General features: G+C 55.8%; 6 protein-coding genes across 6 annotated transcripts; 2 read left to right on the forward strand and 4 right to left on the reverse strand.

Annotated features, from left to right (window-relative positions):
* Positions 1-3,997: 3,997 nt before the first annotated feature.
* COL26b_007251 (uncharacterized protein) lies at positions 3,998-4,993 on the forward strand (the record flags this gene model as incomplete). Its single annotated transcript, XM_053180049.1, has 1 exon — positions 3,998-4,993. One exon carries the CDS (start codon positions 3,998-4,000, stop codon positions 4,991-4,993), a length of 996 nt encoding a protein of 331 aa, XP_053035969.1.
* A 286-nt stretch (positions 4,994-5,279) lies between these two features.
* COL26b_007252 (uncharacterized protein) lies at positions 5,280-6,688 on the reverse strand (the record flags this gene model as incomplete). Its single annotated transcript, XM_053180050.1, has 3 exons — positions 5,280-5,432; positions 5,483-5,556; positions 5,608-6,688. The coding sequence occupies 3 exons, from the start codon at positions 6,686-6,688 to the stop codon at positions 5,280-5,282; spliced, it is 1,308 nt and encodes a 435-aa protein (XP_053035970.1).
* A 1,032-nt stretch (positions 6,689-7,720) lies between these two features.
* COL26b_007253 (uncharacterized protein) lies at positions 7,721-9,264 on the reverse strand (the record flags this gene model as incomplete). The annotated part of the gene is made up of 2 exons (XM_053180051.1): positions 7,721-8,932; positions 8,989-9,264. The coding sequence occupies 2 exons, from the start codon at positions 9,262-9,264 to the stop codon at positions 7,721-7,723; spliced, it is 1,488 nt and encodes a 495-aa protein (XP_053035971.1).
* Positions 9,265-11,022: 1,758 nt separating this feature from the next.
* COL26b_007254 (uncharacterized protein) lies at positions 11,023-12,567 on the reverse strand (the record flags this gene model as incomplete). The annotated part of the gene is made up of 3 exons (XM_053180052.1): positions 11,023-11,337; positions 11,459-11,706; positions 11,808-12,567. 3 exons carry the CDS (start codon positions 12,565-12,567, stop codon positions 11,023-11,025), a joined length of 1,323 nt encoding a protein of 440 aa, XP_053035972.1.
* Positions 12,568-15,320: 2,753 nt separating this feature from the next.
* On the forward strand, positions 15,321-16,364 carry COL26b_007255 (uncharacterized protein; the record flags this gene model as incomplete). Its single annotated transcript, XM_053180053.1, has 1 exon — positions 15,321-16,364. One exon carries the CDS (start codon positions 15,321-15,323, stop codon positions 16,362-16,364), a length of 1,044 nt encoding a protein of 347 aa, XP_053035973.1.
* An 851-nt stretch (positions 16,365-17,215) lies between these two features.
* COL26b_007256 (uncharacterized protein) lies at positions 17,216-18,947 on the reverse strand (the record flags this gene model as incomplete). Its single annotated transcript, XM_053180054.1, has 4 exons — positions 17,216-17,485; positions 17,541-18,293; positions 18,377-18,685; positions 18,864-18,947. 4 exons carry the CDS (start codon positions 18,945-18,947, stop codon positions 17,216-17,218), a joined length of 1,416 nt encoding a protein of 471 aa, XP_053035974.1.
* Between the last annotated feature and the right edge of the window lie 529 nt (positions 18,948-19,476).

Consider the following 19,476-nt stretch of genomic DNA (forward strand, 5'->3'; position numbering starts at 1 on the left):
TCGCAGCCAGGCCCCGTCACCCTTGAGGTTCGTGATCTCAATCTCCAATATTCCAAAATTATTGCAAAAGGGTGGCGCCCGTTGGGGATGGGTTGGTGTTGGTGGTTTCTTGGCGCCCAGGAACGTGCAGCCTGCCATTCGGGAGGATGCTTGGATGGCTTGGCGGGACCTCGTGGCCCAGATTTTCTTTTTCCTCCTTTGTCCCCTTCACAATCTACACGCAGGATTGGCACGCTGGGCTGTCAAAAAGAGGGCCAAGAACTGATCAGCTCGAACGTGTCTTGGCCATTGGGAACCCAGGGTGGCTCGAGACCGCCCAGCCCACCGAGATATCCGTCTTGGCATCGAGGCTTGGCACCTCGATCATTCAACGACAGTCGTTGAAAAGCAACCAGAACGTCAGTGTTGAAGGATGCCAGAGTTGGAGATGGTATCACACTGCATTTTGGGGCTCAGAACGAGAGGGTGTGGTGTGTCGTGGATGTGGGGTCCAGTGGTAGAGCACTGTAGGAGCCGACGGGAGCGTGAGGTTAATTGCGCACGTTAGTTTTTCCGCCGAATGGCAATACGTTGTACACGTGTAGCACGGCGGCTAGAGCATGTTTGTGCAGGGCGGCGCATGGAAACGGATATGAACTGGTTGGGGGCATAATATGATAATGAAAAATAGTTAAGAGGGGCACGTTCCATTACCTTAGCTTAGTCGCCAGATGCACAATTTGGATGTTTCATGAGTCACACAAACAAAGCTTCTTCTGCAAAGAATACCTCGGCGATTGAGAAATGTCCGACATTTGTAGGGATTGGTGGGCAAATTTGCTCGCTCAACACGTACGGAGTCTGCGGACGTGGTCATGTGTGTTCGCCGACGTCCCCAAAAGAAGAGCCAAGGAGGCAACCGAGCATAATCAGATCACGTCGGCCGTCCAATGTTCCCCTGGATAGTGGAGTGAGGTATCGAACTTGGAAGTGTGTGGGTGGGTGGGCTGAGACCGAGGGGGAGGACATCATATGGGCGCTCTCCCGTCGTAAGGAGGACCGCCGTCAGGGAACATCTCTCGGATACGTACCGACGACAAAAAAAACCTTCTACTCGAGGCAAGACGTTCTAGCTCCTGTTACAACATTAACGGGCGTTCTAAGATCATCAAGGTTGAGCGCTACGGGATTAAGCTATGGTAGGCGCCGGGAATGGGATGACATGCTTCCTCTTCCCCAGAAACAAGACGCAGGGAAAAAGACAAAGGACAAGACCTTAATGTGCCGACTTCCATATTAACCAAGAGAAAGAGGGTGGTGTCAAATGTTGCCCAACCTGCCAGCCTGCCAAGTACCCTTTCCCGCCAAGTGAAATCGAGTCTCGAGACTGCGCTGGTCGTTGGCACCAAACGGCGGTCGCGTCGTGCCTGACAATATGCGATTCGCCTCCTAATTTCCGACCCTGCAAATTCATGGCCAATATTTCGTGTAACGCCGCCAATGAGCAGTGTCTTCGCCTTCCACGGAGTCCACGCGGTAAAAGAGACCGAGGTCGGTCGGGCGAGGAGAGGTACCTGGGAAACAGCCAAGCAGAGACATATACAATATACACAGCGCCAGGTACCTGACATGCGGAGCAAGGTCCTGAACTCAATTGACAGCTCCTCAGCTGGGAGCGAAAAGTATCGGAGCCGGGACTGCGGAGGCAGGCTCCGTGCTCCCCGATACGGATACAACAGCTGTCGTCCAAATGCTCGTTAGTGTGCACCCAGAAAGAAGGGTCGTTAGGTCCGGCAGTTGATGGTTTTCTTTTGGGACCTATTCTCACCGAGTTGGCGCAGGCGGAGAATGTGTGAAAATTCTCCTGAAATCCCGTAAGTCTCCACCTCAACTCCACGATTTCGTCGTCGTCGTCGGCCGCTGCATGCAGAGGCTTGGGCAGACAAAAGGAGAAGCAGACCCGAGTATACTCGTGTAGGTACTCGTGTACCGTAGCCGCCGAGAGTGTTGGCGTGTTGGCGTGTTGGCGTGTTGGCTGACATCTGGGCGGCGGTGGTGGTGCGCGGGTGACATCTGCAATCAATCCCGCATCGAGGCGCATACTGGTGCGACAACCTGAAGCCGAATCTCCACGGAGAAGGAAGCAAGATGCCCACATCTCTCGGACTAGAGAAATCACAACAATGAAAGCGGCGCAATGCGCTCAAAGGGCAGCGTCTATTCGCTGGCAGTACAGAGAAAGGGTACCAAAGGCAGCACGACTCGCCACAAGTCGATGTTAGTGACGGAGAAAATACCTTATCTGAGACAGATCCCTGCCCCCACAACTCTACCTGATTTTAAATTTAATATACGCTGGGAGCATGGGCCCCACCCGTCCATTCCCGTTCGGTGCCCTGGCCCCCGACCCTCGACCGTTCCAACCCGGACCATCGCCCGGAACCTCCTCCGAACAGGGACGGCCACCAACGCAAACGGTCACGACCAGGAGACCCAGCTTCCCGATTCTGCTAGACTGGAGTCCCAGGTCCAGTTAGACGACGGCGTAGCACTCGATATTGGTAACCGACAGCTATTTCTGTACGGATACACTACGCTACCAGTGTACGGACACTTTGGTGTTGGACCCCGCGGTAAGTGGGAGCGAGTCGCCTTGAGAACCCCGGTGAAGTCGACGGGAGTTGGTTTTCGGCCCAAGTACGCAATAATGCAATATGGCTTTGTTCCCCTTCTCGGTCTTCCAGCCCGCACAATATTTGCACTATTGGCTCGCTGCTAATAACGCCCTGTCGTCTAGAACAGCCCCGGGGGCCCGGGGAGGCCTTTCGGGTAGCGAATTCGCCTTCATCCGATGTGAGTCGTGAGGCTCCAGTCGCCGTCATGAATCCATGATACCTCCACCCGTGGCGCTGGGCCTTTCCCCGAGCCGCCCCCTATTGCCGCTTGACAGTGAGCAGAAAAAAAAACCTTTTTCGTCAATAGAGACCCTTGCTCAGCCCATCTCGAACCCATGCGGCCGTTCTTTGGGATGGGTAAGAAACCCCATGTCTCTGTGCCATCCCATCACTCATCCCCTGACTTCATTTCGCACCCACTTCCATCATCACCCCCTGGTCCGTTTCCAAACGTCAACTCGCTCTTACTGGCTTAGCCTGCCTGATCAATATCGACAAATACCTCCTGGCCTCGTTTCCCCTAAACAAACGAACCACCACTCCCTCGTACCACATGCCCGTCCACTCCATCCCGAGCCCGCGTCCTCATTCGTGCGATTCAGCCAGATCGGGGCCCGGGAACCGCTTCGTTCCCACCGTGCCATTCACAAGCTCATCCTTTCCCTTCACAACCTCCGCCTTCCATGGTGTCTGGGTGCATGCACAACCCATTCTTCTCACCGTGACGCCATGTCGTGTACCACCATCATCTCAACGTGATGTGCAAGTCTGTCTTGGCATCCCCTTCGAATCCCTTACCCGCCAAGGATCACCATCATTTGCCCGCCCTGTCCAGGCCCAAGACGTACGCAAGTGCCAAGACAGCGTTGCATTTGCGCGAATGGCCCCAAAGAGCCTCCTCTCGGTATGGTTCCGCTTGGCACCACCATGATCCTGGGCCAAGACCCAAGGAGAGCACGCGTACGCAAGCAAGGCGCTGGCCAAGCAGACGCCCTCCTTTCGTTGCAGACAAAGAGAGAGAGAGCGGGTGTGTGTACCCAAGCTTCTACAGAAGAGGTCTTGGCTCTTGGCACGAGAAGCTTAGCCAAGAGCTCCCTTGCGTGTTGATGGCGACAAATACTTAAGACCCTCGTCCCATCCGACTTCATACCAGACTTTCTCTTGCTCTCCATCCCGCTTCACTTCTTCAGTCTTTCAGCTCTCGCGCTCTTTGCATTCATTCCCTACCTCAAACAACTCTCACTGCATACCTTCGTTCGACGTAGACCGTCAACACATTCTTTTTCTTACGAAAACCACCAACAACCACAAATCAGCCAAACCCCAAGCTCGAAACAGTCAAGATGAAGTTCTCCGGCATCGCCTCTTCCCTGGCCCTCCTGGCTTCCGTTGCCAGCGCCACTCCCACCCCTACCGTCCGTGACGGCGCCGCCGTCGACCCCCGCACCGTCGGCAAGCGTGCTGCCATCACCGACGCTTGCGATGTTGGCTACGGCGCCGGCACCACCGGTGGCTCCGGCGGTACCACCACCACCGTCTCCACCCTGGCCCAGTTCACCGCTGCCGCCACCTCCGATGACAAGGCCGTCATCGTCGTCAAGGGCGCCATCACCGGTGCCACCAAGGTCAAGGTCGGCTCCAACAAGTCCATCATCGGTGCCGCCGGCTCCTCCCTGACCGGTGTCGGTCTGTACATCAACAAGCAGGAGAACGTCATTGTCCGCAACATGAAGATCTCCAAGGTCCTCGCCGACAACGGTGACGCCATCGGCATCCAGGCCTCCTCCAAGGTCTGGGTTGACCACTGCGACCTGTCCTCCGACAAGAACAACGGCAAGGACTACTACGATGGTCTGCTCGACATCACCCACGCCTCCATGGCCGTGACCGTCTCCAACACCTACATCCACGACCACTACAAGGGCTCCCTCGTCGGCCACTCCGACTCCAACTCTGCTGAGGACACCGGCAAGCTCTACGTCACCTACGCCAACAACCACTGGTCCAACGTCGGCTCCCGCAACCCCTCCGTCCGCTTCGGTAACGTCCACATCTTCAACAACTACGCCGAGAAGCTCGAGACCTCTGGTGTCAACACTCGCATGGGCGCCCAGCTCCTCATCGAGTCCTCCGTCTTCTCCGACACCAAGAAGGCCATCACCTTCCTCGACTCCAAGAGCACCGGCTACGCTGTCGTCAACGACGTCGACCTCGGTGGCTCCACCAACGACGCCCCCAAGGGCACCTTCACCAAGCCCGACTACAGCTACACCCTCCTCGGCTCCTCCAAGGTCAAGGCTGCCGTCGTCGGCACCGCTGGCCAGACCCTCACCTTCTAAGTGGTCTAGTAAGAGAAGAAACCCTGCAGTGGGTAATGAGAAGAGCGCTATTGCTGCCTTCCGTCGTGGCGGCCTTTTTTCTTCCGGCCGCCCGCGGTTGCAGAGTACTGAGAAGTACACAATTCATGTAAATACTTTCAAAGGCATCAGGGGCTTGTAAGCTCCTGGTTCTGTGAATATAGTTGCCGGTTTCAACGCACAATCATCTGTCCCAATCGTATGTGAAAGTAAAAGTCAATGTCTATTCTGATGACACGGGAGAACCAACTAAGCAGCAGCCCCTGAGCTAATTCAGAGGAGTAAACCGTCTTCTAATTTCACGCCCCAGTCGGACTCTCTCTGCCATTGCACCACCTCTCCCCTCAAGAACCGCCTTGTTTTCGGTCGCTCTCCTGGCGAGAAAGGGCAGACACTCGCGCAGGTCGCCATAGCTCATGGACTAATCACTGTGTTAGTTTGCGGGTAATGGGTTGAAAGATCAAGACTCACTTTGACAACCAGCACGAAGCCTCCCGGCGCTTCAATAGATCCAGTGATCTTATTCGTGAGGTCGTCCTTCATTCCTAGAACGAAGTCAGTCAGCTGCTTCAACAACTCGGGATTCTGATGCTCACCGTATAATTGAGCAAAAGCAATGCTTCCCGCCGCCTCCTTCGAAAGCAGGAGCTTCCCACTCTCTTCCTGCCGCTTGGCCAGCCCGTAATTCTCCAGCAATCGAATCCCGAGATCGACGCTGATGGAGTTGTGCGTGGCAAAGACCGCCCCTAATCTAGAAGCCCCTGTCTGGCGCACTTGTTCCCCAATGGTCGAGAGCGCCTTCTCAATGCCGTAGTTGTAGCTCGCATCTGTCTCTTCCTTGGTTGACCATACCGCACCCGGCCCTTTGTGACCCTCCTTCTCCCACCTCTCTGCCTCGGTCACCATGTACGCCCCCCTTACCTGCTTGAAGAGCAGCTTGTAACCCTTCTCCTCCGCGCGCTGAATCTGTTGGTCAAGAAGTTGCGGGTAGCGTCGCAGGTAGGCTTGAAACGAGGCGATGCAGGTCGCTGGACCGCCATCGAAGGCATTGTATTTCTGCATCAGCTCGTCCGTGAGAGCATCAATGACTGGCTGGTACCAGGTCTGCTCCGCGTCAATGACGATGCGCACGTTGTTATCTCGTGCCTTGCCTGCGATGGCTTCCATGGTGGCTCGGAGCCTGAGGAGCTGCTCACGGTCACTTTGAGTGACGCCTTGGCCATTCAGCGCGGCGTCCCAGTCGCCGTCGTGGGGCAGGCCTGGATACGGAACATTCTCATCCAAACCCTTTGCGCCTCTCGCAGCCAGAATTGCCTTGGAACCGTTGTACAGCGCAATAGGATGAGGTAAAAGGCCGGTGATCTTGATCCTGACCCAGCATCTGTTGTCGCCTCCGGTGGCGGCGGTATCTGGCCAAAACTCTCTTGCAAGTCTCCCCTGCGCCTCGATGGAGGAGAACACATGCTGGGTCTGGGCGAGGATTAGGTCGGGATCCTTGCTGGAGCCGCCGAGTTCAGCTTCGATGTTGTAGCCGAGCAGAGTACCGATGTTTTCTTGGCGAAGCGCCTTGATCTTTGGGATGCATTCTTCAGTCGTTTCTCCGCCAAGAAACTGGTTGAAGAAGGTGCCCATGACGAATCTGTGAGTGATTGAGGAGATGATGGGGACCTTGGACATGAAGTTGTAGAGAGACTCGCTTGCATTGACCCAACCTGGCCAGGAGCAAAATGCGAACGCACTGATTCATGTGGTTAACTTGGGTTTCGTTCTCGCAAAGAAAAAAGCTCTCTTCTATAGCGAACAACTTACATCCATCCCGAGAAGAGCTTACTTAAGGGCACCGAGGATAGCGCTCTCAGGTCTCGAGGATCATCCGTTGACGTTGAATCAGCCCGCCCCGTCAACATCAACCCAATGATTCCCAAGCCAGCACCTCCACTTACGAGTCTGATGATGTTCCTATCTTGTGCCGACGATCTCATCTGCCTCCACCATGTAGGTGGCCGTGCAGATGTTGATGCATTGCGGCTTCCGTGTCTGGTGGTCCCCAAGGAGCGCCGAAGTGGAGGAGCGGAAGCACGCCTCACGGTAGAAAGCATAGTGTATGGCAGATGTTGTTTGAAGTTGGTCGTATGTACAACATTCGCAAGTCTTCACGCAGTCGCTTTGTGATCTGAGGCAAGGTGAGTGGTCTTTCTTCAGTCGAGGTCTCGGGCCGGCAAACTACCTCGGAGCAACAGCCATATTTCGGCAAGCTTATGTTTGCGTTTGTGACTGCAAGACGTAATTACATTTGCTTCAGACCGATTGAATCACTTGGGTCTTACTAGGCATGACAAGACGATGAGGGTCGTTTACTAACACTTTGGGCAGCTCGGGCCGAGGGAGGGTGCCGATGTTGGAGACGCGGAGTGAGTGCCCCACCACGGCCCGAGAGCCCTCTTAATGGAAACCCGGATGACGAATAACCATAGATGAGCTACACGTTCCGAGATGAAGGTGGCCCCCTTTAAGTATCCTTAAAATACAGATGACGAAATCGACCTACGATGCAATTATACAACACTCAAGCTTTAATTGGGATCTATGCTTGCTACATAAAATATTTTACGAAGGTTCCTTATTTTCGTCGGAAATATTGCATCAAAATGGTCTCCTTCAGTGTCCACGCCATTCTTGCCGCAAAACTATTCTGCCAGCGCCTCTGGCCTAAACCTCCCACTTGGCAATGTACCAACTGATGTCCTTCACAGAAACAGGGGCCTGATCTCTGACCAATCTACGAATATCCTTGTCTGTAGCTTGGCACGCTTTTTGAGTAGCCTGGAGAAGGCCTCCAGGCCCAGAGCTGTACACCCAAGCTGTCCCAGTAGAAACTGCTCCCTTCTCACGTCCGTCAGTCGCCATTCCCAGGCCAAGGCTCTGGTGGATAAACGCTTGCGGATCCAGCCGTCCCATCTCCGCGCTGACGTGCGCTGAGACCGTCATGTTCGTCTGAGACCCCGCCGCCTTCACGAGATCAAACCATTCTTGAACATTGACCGACTCACGCTCGCGGACGGTCCACACGAGATTGAACTTGGTATCTCCCGCCATGCTCCTCGCCTTCAGCCACCAGAGGGCAAGACTATGCGCGCCAGTGATACCCGTTCCGCCGACGATGCAAATGACATGCGAGGCTAACTCGAACCCCGTATCTGTGGGCTGATAAGGCCCCTCGACCCGAACATCGAGCTGTCGCTGGAGCCCGACGCTGCCGACCAGAGAGCCCACCGCCCAGGTCCACTCCTTTTCCAACGCCTTCTGCGACTTCTTGCCCTGCGACCGTCGGAACAGGAACACCGGCTCAGACTGCGATGTACTCGACACCGCGGCCGTGAACGCGTGGCTCTGGAGCCTGCTGACCGACGGTATGCTGAGATAGTACAGAGCCAGTGGCCACCCCGCCGCCGGCGCGGAACTCTCCGCCTCCGACGCCGAGTCAAGCTCGAACTTGGCCCTCGCCCCGAGCGAGACGCGGTACCACCCGCTGCCGGCGTTCTCCAAGACTGCAACTTGCTTGCGCAAGGAGCCGCCCTCTCCGCGGAAGAGCCGCCAGACCCAGTCAGCCACCCAGAGAGAGAGCCCCGGGAGCAGGAGGTAAAAGTCCGAGCTGGCGTGGATGCTGGCGCCGACGAACGTGGCGATGCTGCAGACGATGTGGGCGTTGTAGAAGGTGTTGTAGTGCAGCCGCCGGATCCTGGGCAGCGCGGTGGCGACGATCATGAGCATGCAGACGAAGGTGCCCACGCCCGTGTATGTCACCGTTCCGTACCACGCGCTCCGTTCCTGGCTCTCGAGCTCAGTCATTGTCGGGTTGCCGCTGCTGAACAGCTGCAGCTTTGCTTCGTCTTCGTCTTTGCTAGGGTCCAAGGCGAAGATCTGGTCATTTGTTAGGGGATGTGATGACAAGATGTATCCGGAGGAGTGGGACTTACACCGTAGCATACACCGTGGGCAAGGACTGCAAGGGTGCACATGTACGTGGCGAGTTTGTGCGCATATAGCAGTGTGCTCTGATGAACCCCAAAGGCATGGCCGAGGAGACTGTTTCTCGAGACCGGGACGATGGACAGGCCAAGGAGTATGTCAGCGTAATGACCAGTAACTCCCGTGACAGTGAGGGCGATCTTGGCCGACATCCAGTCGAGCGGATCCGTACGCTCTTCCCAGTATCGCCAGTGCGCAGGCAGCCACATCGCTGTGGTCGCCATTGTGACACAGGCAATCCAAACGATAACTATGAGTCCACCGAGAGTAACTCTTTTGTGGATGAGCGGAAGAGAAGAGATCAGAGTGAGGTTGCCACATCTCTCCACCGCTCGAAATGATGAACCTAGGAGAAGTAGTAGGCTGATGGCGCCGAGCATGCCGTAGAATATCGCAATATGGATCCTCGACTCGAAAGCGAAGAAGTCTTCGGGGCAAAGCGTCGCATAACACGGTGCAAATGTGAGACCAGTCGCGGCACCTCCAAATATGATGAGGAGAACGAGCAAGAGAATCACTCTGGCCGTCCTGGCCGTTGTCTTCGTCATCGTGTTCGCTGTCTTGTGATGTCTTGCTCTTGGGTGTTTGTGTAAAAAGGATCAGATGATGTATTGATATGACTTGATTCAACGAAGAAATGCTTTGAAACCATGAAGAAGTGATGCCGATACTATTATACTACAAAAGCTAATGGAAATTCAACATGAAAGTTCCGTCTTGACGATGCCAAGGTGAGCTGTACCACAGCATCCCAAGCTACCAGGCGATCTCTAGAGTGCTATTTCCAGGCCACACACGCACGCGAGTCTACAACGATGCTGGTGATCTTCCAAGACGATCTGCCAAGCCGCAGACGAGTCAGATGTCCCGCGCGGTACGGCGGACGGGATACATAGTTACTTTGCGTCTTCAGCAACCCGTAGCTGAGTCCCCGGATGCTCAGCCTTGGGGCTCAAGGCAGGGACGCCAGAACCCCTATCGGAGTTTTTGGGAATCTAATTCTCGATTTTCAATCCTCCTTGCTCCGGAATGAGAGTCTCACAGTAGGGGAGTGCCTGCAGGCAGTGTCGTGTGTTGGATTGATACAGCCTCATTGGTGTCCACGCCTGCCTTGGAACCCGTGTAAGAAATTCTTGGCAACTCGTGCTTATTATGGTAATCTGGCAGCAGCCCATTTGTTGATTGATGCAAAGCTCGGAATCTATGGACCCTAAAGGACTTGGCTTTCTTTTCACCAGTCGCAGGAACTTTTGCAGGGAATCATGTCGGCGATTTTCTCCTCTCCACAATCGCCGACGGCGAAATGGGTGAACGCCGGTCTCCGCGATTGACATCCTCAGTCGCCTACTGCATTCATCACGAGGCAATAGAGAAGATCCAGAGTCAAGGATCAACAGGAAAAGCTGGCTTGGCTTATGTAAGAACAGATGCCATTGTCAGCCCTATTATCCTTTTCTTTTCTCCATTTCCAGCTCTGTCTCTGGTTTAAATTTTACTCTCTTGTGTGTACCACTTCTGTCTCTGCCAATAATTCTCACTTCCAGTAACCAACACCCAGTCGCCACCACTTCTGGTCATTTTCACTTCTGCTTCTCGCTGTTTCTTTTGTCTCTGGCTGTTACATAATCGTTATTACTTTATCTGCTCGTTATCATTTGTAGTCGTTGCTACTTCAGTTCCTTACTGTTGCTCTCGTCTCTGCTTGTCACACCCACCCCACCCCACCCGCTGTTGCTTCTAGCCGTTATCACTTCTGTTTCCTCATGTTGCTCTCGTCTCTAGCTTTTACTTTTGGTCATGGTCCCTTCTGGTCACGGTCTCTTTTGGGCGCTGTCACTATCACTCTTGTCTCTGGCGGAGTCCTCGGTCATCCTTGGCTTATTCATACTGACTATTGTTTATCTGATAACTCAGGCCAGGGTTATAGGTGTAATGCGTCTATCCCCTCACATGGGCGGGCAGCCTGGGTCTGGCTTTGGCTCCTAGTTGCCCTTTCTGGTCACCCCAACCTCATTCCAGGCGCCGCGAACGACTTTTCCAGCCTCATCGCCATAGAGCTCCTCTGCGACCTCGACAGTCACATCAGCGAACTGGATGAAGGTGCAACGGGCCGGGATGCGACCTGACTGCATGGTCTTCCACCAGATGGGGCCCGCCTTCTCGTACGAGAAGCCCCCGAATCCCTTAGCGGCTAGGTAAAAAGCCTTGTTGGGTATTCCGGAGTATATATGAACGCCGCCATTGTCTTCGAAAGTGGGGACGTAGTCCTTGAAGTTATTCGGTTGGGGGTCCTTGCCCTAAGGACGGTTAGTAAGCCCAATAGAGACGGAGACGGAGGACGAAGACGGGTGACGAAGAAGGCGGACGAAGAAGACGGACGAAGACGGGGGACAGAGACGGGGGACGAGGAACACTTACGAAACGAGGGTCGTCGTAGGCGGTGCCGGGCTCCTTCATGCTCCGAAGAGCAACCCCCTTGACGCCAGGCATAATGCAGCCTTCGCCGATCAGCCAGTCGGCATCCTCGGCGGTCTCCTTCTCGACGATCTGCTTCACCATGATGCCGAATACGTCGGAGACGTGCTCATTTAGAGCGCCGCTCATGCCCTGGTAGTCCAGGGGGCTGGTGTGCTCGGTCACGGCGTGGGTCAATTCGTGCCCGATGACTGCTGCCGTTAGCTTCTGTTATCCTTCGTCGTCCTTCGTCGTCCTTTGTTGTCGTAGTCGTTGTTGTCGTCGTCGTCTAACCAGGGGAGAGGAGACTTACCATCGATAGTGCCGGTGAAGTTATTCAGAAACTCTCCGCCGTCGCCAAAAACCATCTGCAGGCGCTCGGGGTCCCAGAAGGCGTTCTCGTACTTCTTGCCAAAGTGGACGGAGCTGATGACGTTCATGTTCTTGTTGTCGATGGAAACCCAGTCGAATTTCTCCTTGTACATCTTGAGGACTTCGCCCACGTTGTCATAGGCGTCGTTGACGGCCTTGTCCTTCGTCTCTTTTTGTCCCTCGACACGGACGACGCTGCCAGGAAGTTCTTGCTCGTTATCAGTGTTCTTGGCGTCGTAGATGGCTCTGTAGAACTTCTCCGTCTTTGGAGTCTTCGGGTCCTCTTTTCCGGGGACGGCGGCGGCGAGGGCGGAGACGGACGACGACGACGCTGGATCCTGATCCTGGGAGAGGCCCTTCTGTTCGCCCTGTTGGGTCTGCTGGTACTGACGCTGGACACCTTGGATGTGCTCGAGATCACGGCGGGCATGGGCGCGCGTCTCTTGGTCGACATCCTCGTTGTCGGCGATGTGCTTCAGAAGAAAGTCTGGGACGATGCTCTGGGGGACCATGGGGACGTGGGCGTGGCGAGCGCCGCGGGGAGTGCAAAGAAGCGCCATACGCTCGGCACGGCGAGCGGTCCACTGGTCGCGGAGCTCTAGAGCACGGCGAGCAGCGTCTCTGACATGATCCTCGTTGCACTGGGCGTCGGCTATGCCACGGAGGAGGTAGGGGGGAACGACGTAGCAGACGTGGGACATTGTGACGTTGAGTGGTGTTTATTCAGGTGGGATAGCTGTGAATGCGTAGGCAGAAGACGGGAAAGACAACAGAAGAGACGATCGATGGTGGAGGTGAGGGGTGATGATGCTGGACGACGAGGACGACAGCGGACGACAGAGGACGACGGCCCACGTCTTTATACCTATCTAAGGTAGGTAAGTTAAGGTCGGTAGACGGAGGGGCTGGTTGTCACCTGCAGAAGGTGTCCGTCCCTCTCACTGCCTTCCTCACCATCCCCATCCATCGCGAAGGTGCCTTTCAAGGCAGCGACGCAGGCCCCGATGGGGAAAGAGCGATGTCACACACCCGGTCTGGGTGGCGTTCGGAGGTAAGTGTGGGCGGCGGCAGGCGCATGCTGTGCTCCTGTCTTGGGTTGGTTGAGCAGATGGAGGCGTGAATGGTTGTACGAGCAGCTGCTCTCTCGTCATGTCTTGGCTGCCTCTGTTTGTCTCTGTGTGGTGTGCTGGCTGTGCCTGCCTGTTCATGTCCACACCAGATAAGGTGAGGTGCGATAAGAGATAAGAGCTACATGGAGCAGGGGCAGGGGTGCCTGGATATGGAAAAGAAATCTGGTCGGGGAAAGCACACTCCCGTCAGCTTCGGTCCCAGGTCACGACTTCCAAGTTGTCAGTGGATCGGGGAGGATGTCACCCACATGCCGTCGACAGGCACTGCACAGATACCGATACCGATGTCAAGATGAAGCGAAAGCTCACTTGACTTAAGTTCTGACAGTTGCGTACCTTACCTCCATGATTGGTGCATGTTTGTTATCCGCTGTCTTTCGCCCTGCTGCTGCATCCGAGACATAAGCACCCAGCTTTCCTCCTTCTCGGCAATCATTGGCTGATGGTTCGTTACTCTCATTCAAGCTTCTGCTGGATCTCAAAGAGCACTTGGTATGACGTCGGGAAGTAGTCGCACACGTGGAACACGTCAAGTCCAACGGTCGGTGTCTTCATGAAGGTCGCGGCCTGCCTGGCGCCACACATGACTCTGCCCTCGCACCTCGCAAGCCTCGCTGAGAGAGACGCGTGCACAACATGGCGCCGCGTCAACTCTGCTGCTCTGCAGAAATCAGAAATCGCCGCTTCCCGGTTTGCCAAGTTTGAGGGACATCCCCTGGACGCCTGAACAGAGCCATGCAGCCAGTGACAGTCCACCTCTTGTCAGGAACAAGACCAGGATCATCAATGCCAGCATCGGGCCCCACTGCCCTTGTGCGTCAGGTCTGGTTCGACACTGAGTTCAGGCCAACAGCTGTGTCACCCGACGCCGACGCCGCCGCCGCCCCGCGCAGGGCAGGGGTGATACTGTGACGTGGACTGAAGTACCGGCACAAGCCCCGGCCAGTCCCGCCCGCGCTGGGCCCCGGTTCCTTAGCCGTCCCGACCACAGCCCCGCTAACGACCTTCAGCCGAAACACCGTGAACACCAAGCTGAAGTCGGGAACGACCCAGTCCCCAAGATCATCGTGATGTGATGGATAAGCGCAAAAACAACCTTCTCCGCGTTTACGTCTCAATAGACGAGGATCTGTGTCTCGTCGTATTGACTTGAGCTGAAGGTTGGGACGAGTCGATCTCAGCTCCACTGTCCGCGCTACCTTTATCTTACCTTATCCGGGGCTATGGGAAGAGTTTGGCTTGTTGGCAGCCGTGCGACAGGTGTTGTCCAGGACGGCTCAGATTTTGGCTTTGACTTGTTCTTCTTGGTCTTCTCCCTTACTAAGTCGACGACCTAAAATTCGCGTCGAGGGTTCCAAAGCGGTCGTTCCACACTCGAGAGCGATGTCCGTGGGGATATACCTTGTCTCTGGCTTGGAATCGCCCCAAACGATCTGAGCAAGAACATTACATTATCGCATCGAAGATTTCAAGCTGTCGTAAGTCGAACTGAATAGAAGTTTGGCAGAACGCACCTCAGACGACAAGTTATGTGAAGCCCTCCACTGCACTCACAACGTTAGTGGCCTTCGCGTATTGGAATTTCTCAAGAGACCGCTTAATATTTTGTGCCTGCGCGGCTACACTTCACGCATACCTGAAGGATTCGAGATTTACTTCCGTTAAGGATGACAGTGGATCACAGTGATTAGAGACGACAACGACGACGACGACGACAGTAGCGACAGTAATAACGATAGAGACGGCAACGAGGGCGAGCTCACAGATCCTCGGTCGCCCACAGAAGATGGATTCAATGTCGGTTTGCAAGTAGCAGCATAGATATCCAGACCAAGTCGAGACTGCGTGGATCTGCCGAAAGTCGCGGACCACGTAGTCATCAGTGAGATAATCCACAATCATTCCCATGTCCTTCAATATCACGACCCCCCAAGGATTGCATGGGTGCCGTTGCCATTGTTCGCAATGCTGTGTTGCTCCTTGTCGGAGTCCGCTCTTATGACAGCAGGCCTTGGAGACTGCCTTTCTCGTCGAGGCACCTGCCTGCCTGTCTCATGTCCATCGTTGAGCCACTTCCAGGATTCTGGTAGGGGGTAAAGAGAAGGTACGCCCCCGCTACATGCAAAATGAGTTTGAAAGAAGGAGCAGTTGCTCATTGTATGGACCTGCCCTACCTTCTATCAACATCAGAAAAGCATGAGCCAAAGTCACGGGGACGGAAGGAGCATCTTCTTAGCACCATCAACATCGCACTCTGAAGTATCATCTCTTCCCAGTCTTCCGCTACACTTTTTGCTCTCATTCACCTCACCATCGACACAGCGATGCCTCCTCCGATTGCCTCACAGCCTTCGCAGGCCAAAGGCCCCCCTCTGTCAAGCCAACCCGCCCCCAAGCACCCCGTACAACTCTCCCCGGAGCACCACACCATCATGCTCCGTCACAAGCTCTCACCACCAACAATCCACGCCCTCACCCGCCTACCCCGCGCGCCTTCCCCCGAAGAAATCCTCCGCTGCGCCTCCTCCGCCACCGAATTCCGCTCCTTCACCTTCCACCCCCAAGAGAAGGGCGCCTTCTCCCGCATCAACAACGACCCCTCCACCCGCTGGCCCGTCCGCGAGACCCTCGCCCAGCCCTGGCAGAAGGTCTACCTCGTCGCCCAGTGCGAGGCCGCCGGCCGCGACTACGGCGACCGTCTGCCCCTCGCCGCTCGCCAGGACCTCCTCGCCACGAAACCCCGCATCGTCAAGACGCTCGGCCACGTCCTCCGCGCATGTGCCGATATCATGGGGGCCGCCACGCGGAAGGACGCCGCCGGGCTACGCCGGACCCTCGAGCTTTGGCGTGCCGTCGCCGCGGGCAGCTGGGAGGGCATGCCCACAGAGCTGCTCCAGATCCCCGACATCGGCCCGAAAAGGGTTGAGGTTCTTGTCGAGCACGGCATCAGAACCGTCCGCCAGCTTGCGAAGCTTGAGTTCTTCCACATTGAGCGGCTGCTCTCTCGGAACCCTCCTTTTGGGCAGAAGATTGTCCGCACTCTGGGGCACTTTCCCCGATTGGTGCTCCATCTCGATATCCCAAAGAGAGACCACGAGCGTGGCCTTATCGTGAGGGCTGTGTTGGGCTGTTCGAATGCTGAGGTGCCAACATGGAAGGGTACAGTGCCTTTGGTGAACCTGGCCGCAGAGACGACCGACGGCAAGCTCGTGTTCTTTTGGAGAGGGCGAGCTGGAGGATTGATGTCCGCCAAAGAGCTGGTTTTTCCGGTGCAGGAGGCTCTGTCGGGCCAGACCATCTTCGTGTGGGCGAGTTGTGAGGAGATTGCCGGGACGGTGGTGACGGCCGAAAAGGCTATTGAGATTTGAAGAGTTCAATGGTTCGCGCTCGTTTTGGGAGGGTTTCGCTGCTATGTTGCGATTTCATGTTTCCTACTGCCAAGATCGGCATATTCCGCATGAGAGCATCAGTCCATGATAGTGTGAAAAAGGGTCTTAAATTGGTGTCCAAGTTAGATATGGCGTTGCTGCAATGCAATGCGACAGTCAAAGATATTCTAGCTCTAGTCAGTGTAAACCCAGATGTGACCATCGAAAGAGACCACGCCTGGTACTCGAGCTGCACAACTATCCCAGAAACACACCCGTCATGATCAATACACACCAATCACGACCTAGAGAACATGATTGTATTTGTGAGCGGCTAGCGCTGTATACCCACACATCAATCCCAGCTCCAAAGAAACATCTTCTTTCGCAGATATAAACAAACTTCAGGGCAGCGGCTCCGCCGGCTCCAACTCCCTGTTTGGCGGAGCCGCGCCCGTTCCATGTACAATGCACCTTGTGCCTGCCTTGCGGCTCAGCCGGGTATCGCTGTTGATGATACTGTGGTGTGGAGTGTGTGGTGGTTGTGGTGATGGCGGTTGTAGTGTGGTGTGCGTGCGAGTGCAAGCCGGACTCTATTTCCAGGGACCCAAGATGCCCATAATATTCCGGGGAAAATCGCAAAAAAAGAGAAGCAGAACCAAACCACCCTCTCGCCCCCCCCTTTCCGATCCTTTTATTATCCAGACCATTTTTTGTTACTTTCCCTCACATCTTCCCATCTTCGAAATCCATCCCTCGACTCCCGCCGTTCCAACGCAACGTTCCATTCGTTAAAAACAGAGGTTTATATTCGTTCTAGTCACGGTGACACATCGGAAACATCCCCCAGATTAATCGTCGCGGTTTTTGCCCCTGGCTGAAGGGACGCGGTGGTGGTGCAGCATGGGCGACGATGGCCTGGACGTCGAAAGACCCATGTTGCGCACCGACTCGAGGGGGTCGAGGTTCAGCTTTCCTTCGTCCGTGATCTGCGGCGTGTAGGCGGGATCGACCATGGGCTTTTCGTAGCTTGCGATGGTGATTGGTGGCGGGCGGCCCTTTCGGTCGGGGATGCTGTAGAGGTACGTCGCGGCCAGAACGAAGGCAGTGCCGGCGAGGAACTAGCGCCGTCAGTATTGGAAGGTAATGATGCAGGAAGACACGGGGAAGACTCACAGTGAAGTTGACCTCAAAGTTGAAGAACCACACGCTGAACAGGAAGCTGATGACGATGCTGATGCTCGCGGCAAAGTTCTTGGCGATGTTGTCGGCGTAGTTGATGCAGAGCGACGCCAGGACGCCGCCGACGGCCTGGAACACAATCGCAGTCCAGACAACCCAATTGTAGCCCTCGAAGAAGCCGTGGCGGGCAATATCCTCGCCATCCTTGAAGATAACACCAGCGAGCGCGGGGAAGAGAGAGTAGAAGGACAACTGGATGTTGCGCGTCCAGACAGTGGCGGGAGTGGGCGAGTCCTTGAGCATCTTCTCAAAGTACACGCCTGCGAGTCCTGATGCGACGGCAGCGACCAGGACGGCGGAGAGACCGATCGAATAGTTCATCAGCGGGGCGAGGTCCTGGTCCTCCTGAATTCCCTGGTACGAGGCGGAGCGCTTCGCGATAACGCTGCCGACGACATTCTCGCCGACGCCAGCAAGGCCGTCGGCGGCGCGCTTGGTCAATTCGCGGGCAACCTCGGCGGCGCCCTCTGCAGCTTGGCCGAGCTCGTGAACAGAGCGCGGGAAGAAGTGGTCGGTGGTATCGTGGAGGAGGATGCTGCCGCGAACAGCGTCGCCGGAGTGGGCCCCTGAGGGCTGGGGGAGGGACACAATGGAGACGCCGAGAGTCAGGACGATGAGGGAGATCCAGCGCTTCATGCCGAGAGAGCGGCGGAGCATGGTGACGGAGAAGATGGCGGTGGTGAGGATCTGCGGGCCGGGTGGGTTAGCTTTGCGAGAGTCATGACGTTTGCGGGGGGCAGAGGATCTCTCTCTCTCGGGCGAGAGCGTACCTTGAGCTGGTAGAGCACCTGGAAGTGGACAGCGTCGAGATTACCGACGGCGACATACTGCAGGGTGTTTTGCAGAGTGTACAGGGTGGCGGGGATGGCGAGCTTCCAGCCGTCGCCGGAGAAGACTTGGTTGTAGATCTGCTCGAAGATGACGGTGGCGGGGGTGGAGGGGGCCAGGGTGCGGGAGACCTCGGCGATGGAGCAGGTCAAGCAGATGGACAGCTTGATGACCTCGTTGAGGAAGACGGCGGTGGATGTGAAGTATCGGTGGTCGCTCACCGGGGGCATGATGCGGGAGTAGTGCATAATCTGGCAGAGATGCGGTTAGCTTGGTGTCGTGTTCCTGTCTGGCGGGGGATACATACCAAGATCAATGCCGAGTTTTGGAAGGTCAACTACAAGTCGAAGCCATTGTCAGTGTCAATCGAAAGGAAAAGGAGAGGCGCAATGCGAGGGAGGCGGGCGCGCATCGCATCGGATCGCATACCGTGATGAGGGAGAGCTGCTTCATGGTGATGCCAAAGAGCGTAGGGCCCCCCGCCGGCGGCGTCGTTGCGTCGAGGAGAGCCATGGCGGCTGTCGAGGGGGAATTTGGTGGTGACAAAACGAAATATTGCCAATTGGCGTCGGTCGAGTCGAAAGGAGGGAAAATTAAGTTACTGGCGATTTATCTCGAGGAGAAAATGTGTGCGTCGCGCGGAGCGTTCCCCCAAATTCCAGGGGTCGAGGTTTCGTCGGGTCGGGAGTTTTGTCTCGTGGGTTTGGTCGCGTTTAAGGGGACGTGGACGGGGGGTAGAAAGGGTGGTGCGGGATGTGGTAGTGGCAGCGGCAGCGGCAGCGGCAGGTAGCGATAGCGGTACTGTGTGCAGCAAATGCCCGTAGTACCTAGGTAGGTGAGGTGAGGTAAGGTATCCGCCGTGGGATGGCGGGAGAGGCAAGCGATAGCCCAGGTACCCTACTATTAAGAGAGGTGTGGTGTGGTGGGCGGATGGAAGCTTAGCTGTGAGAGCTCCGATGTTGTGTGCTGTGTCCGTCTCTCCCTCGACAGGTGGTGTTTAGACCCTCCTTTAGACCCTCGTGTCTTTTTTTTTCTTCTTCCT

This window comes from Colletotrichum chrysophilum (assembly GCF_026319265.1).
Source record: "Colletotrichum chrysophilum strain AFK26 chromosome Unknown scaffold_58, whole genome shotgun sequence".
NCBI classification, from domain to species: domain Eukaryota; kingdom Fungi; phylum Ascomycota; class Sordariomycetes; order Glomerellales; family Glomerellaceae; genus Colletotrichum; species Colletotrichum chrysophilum.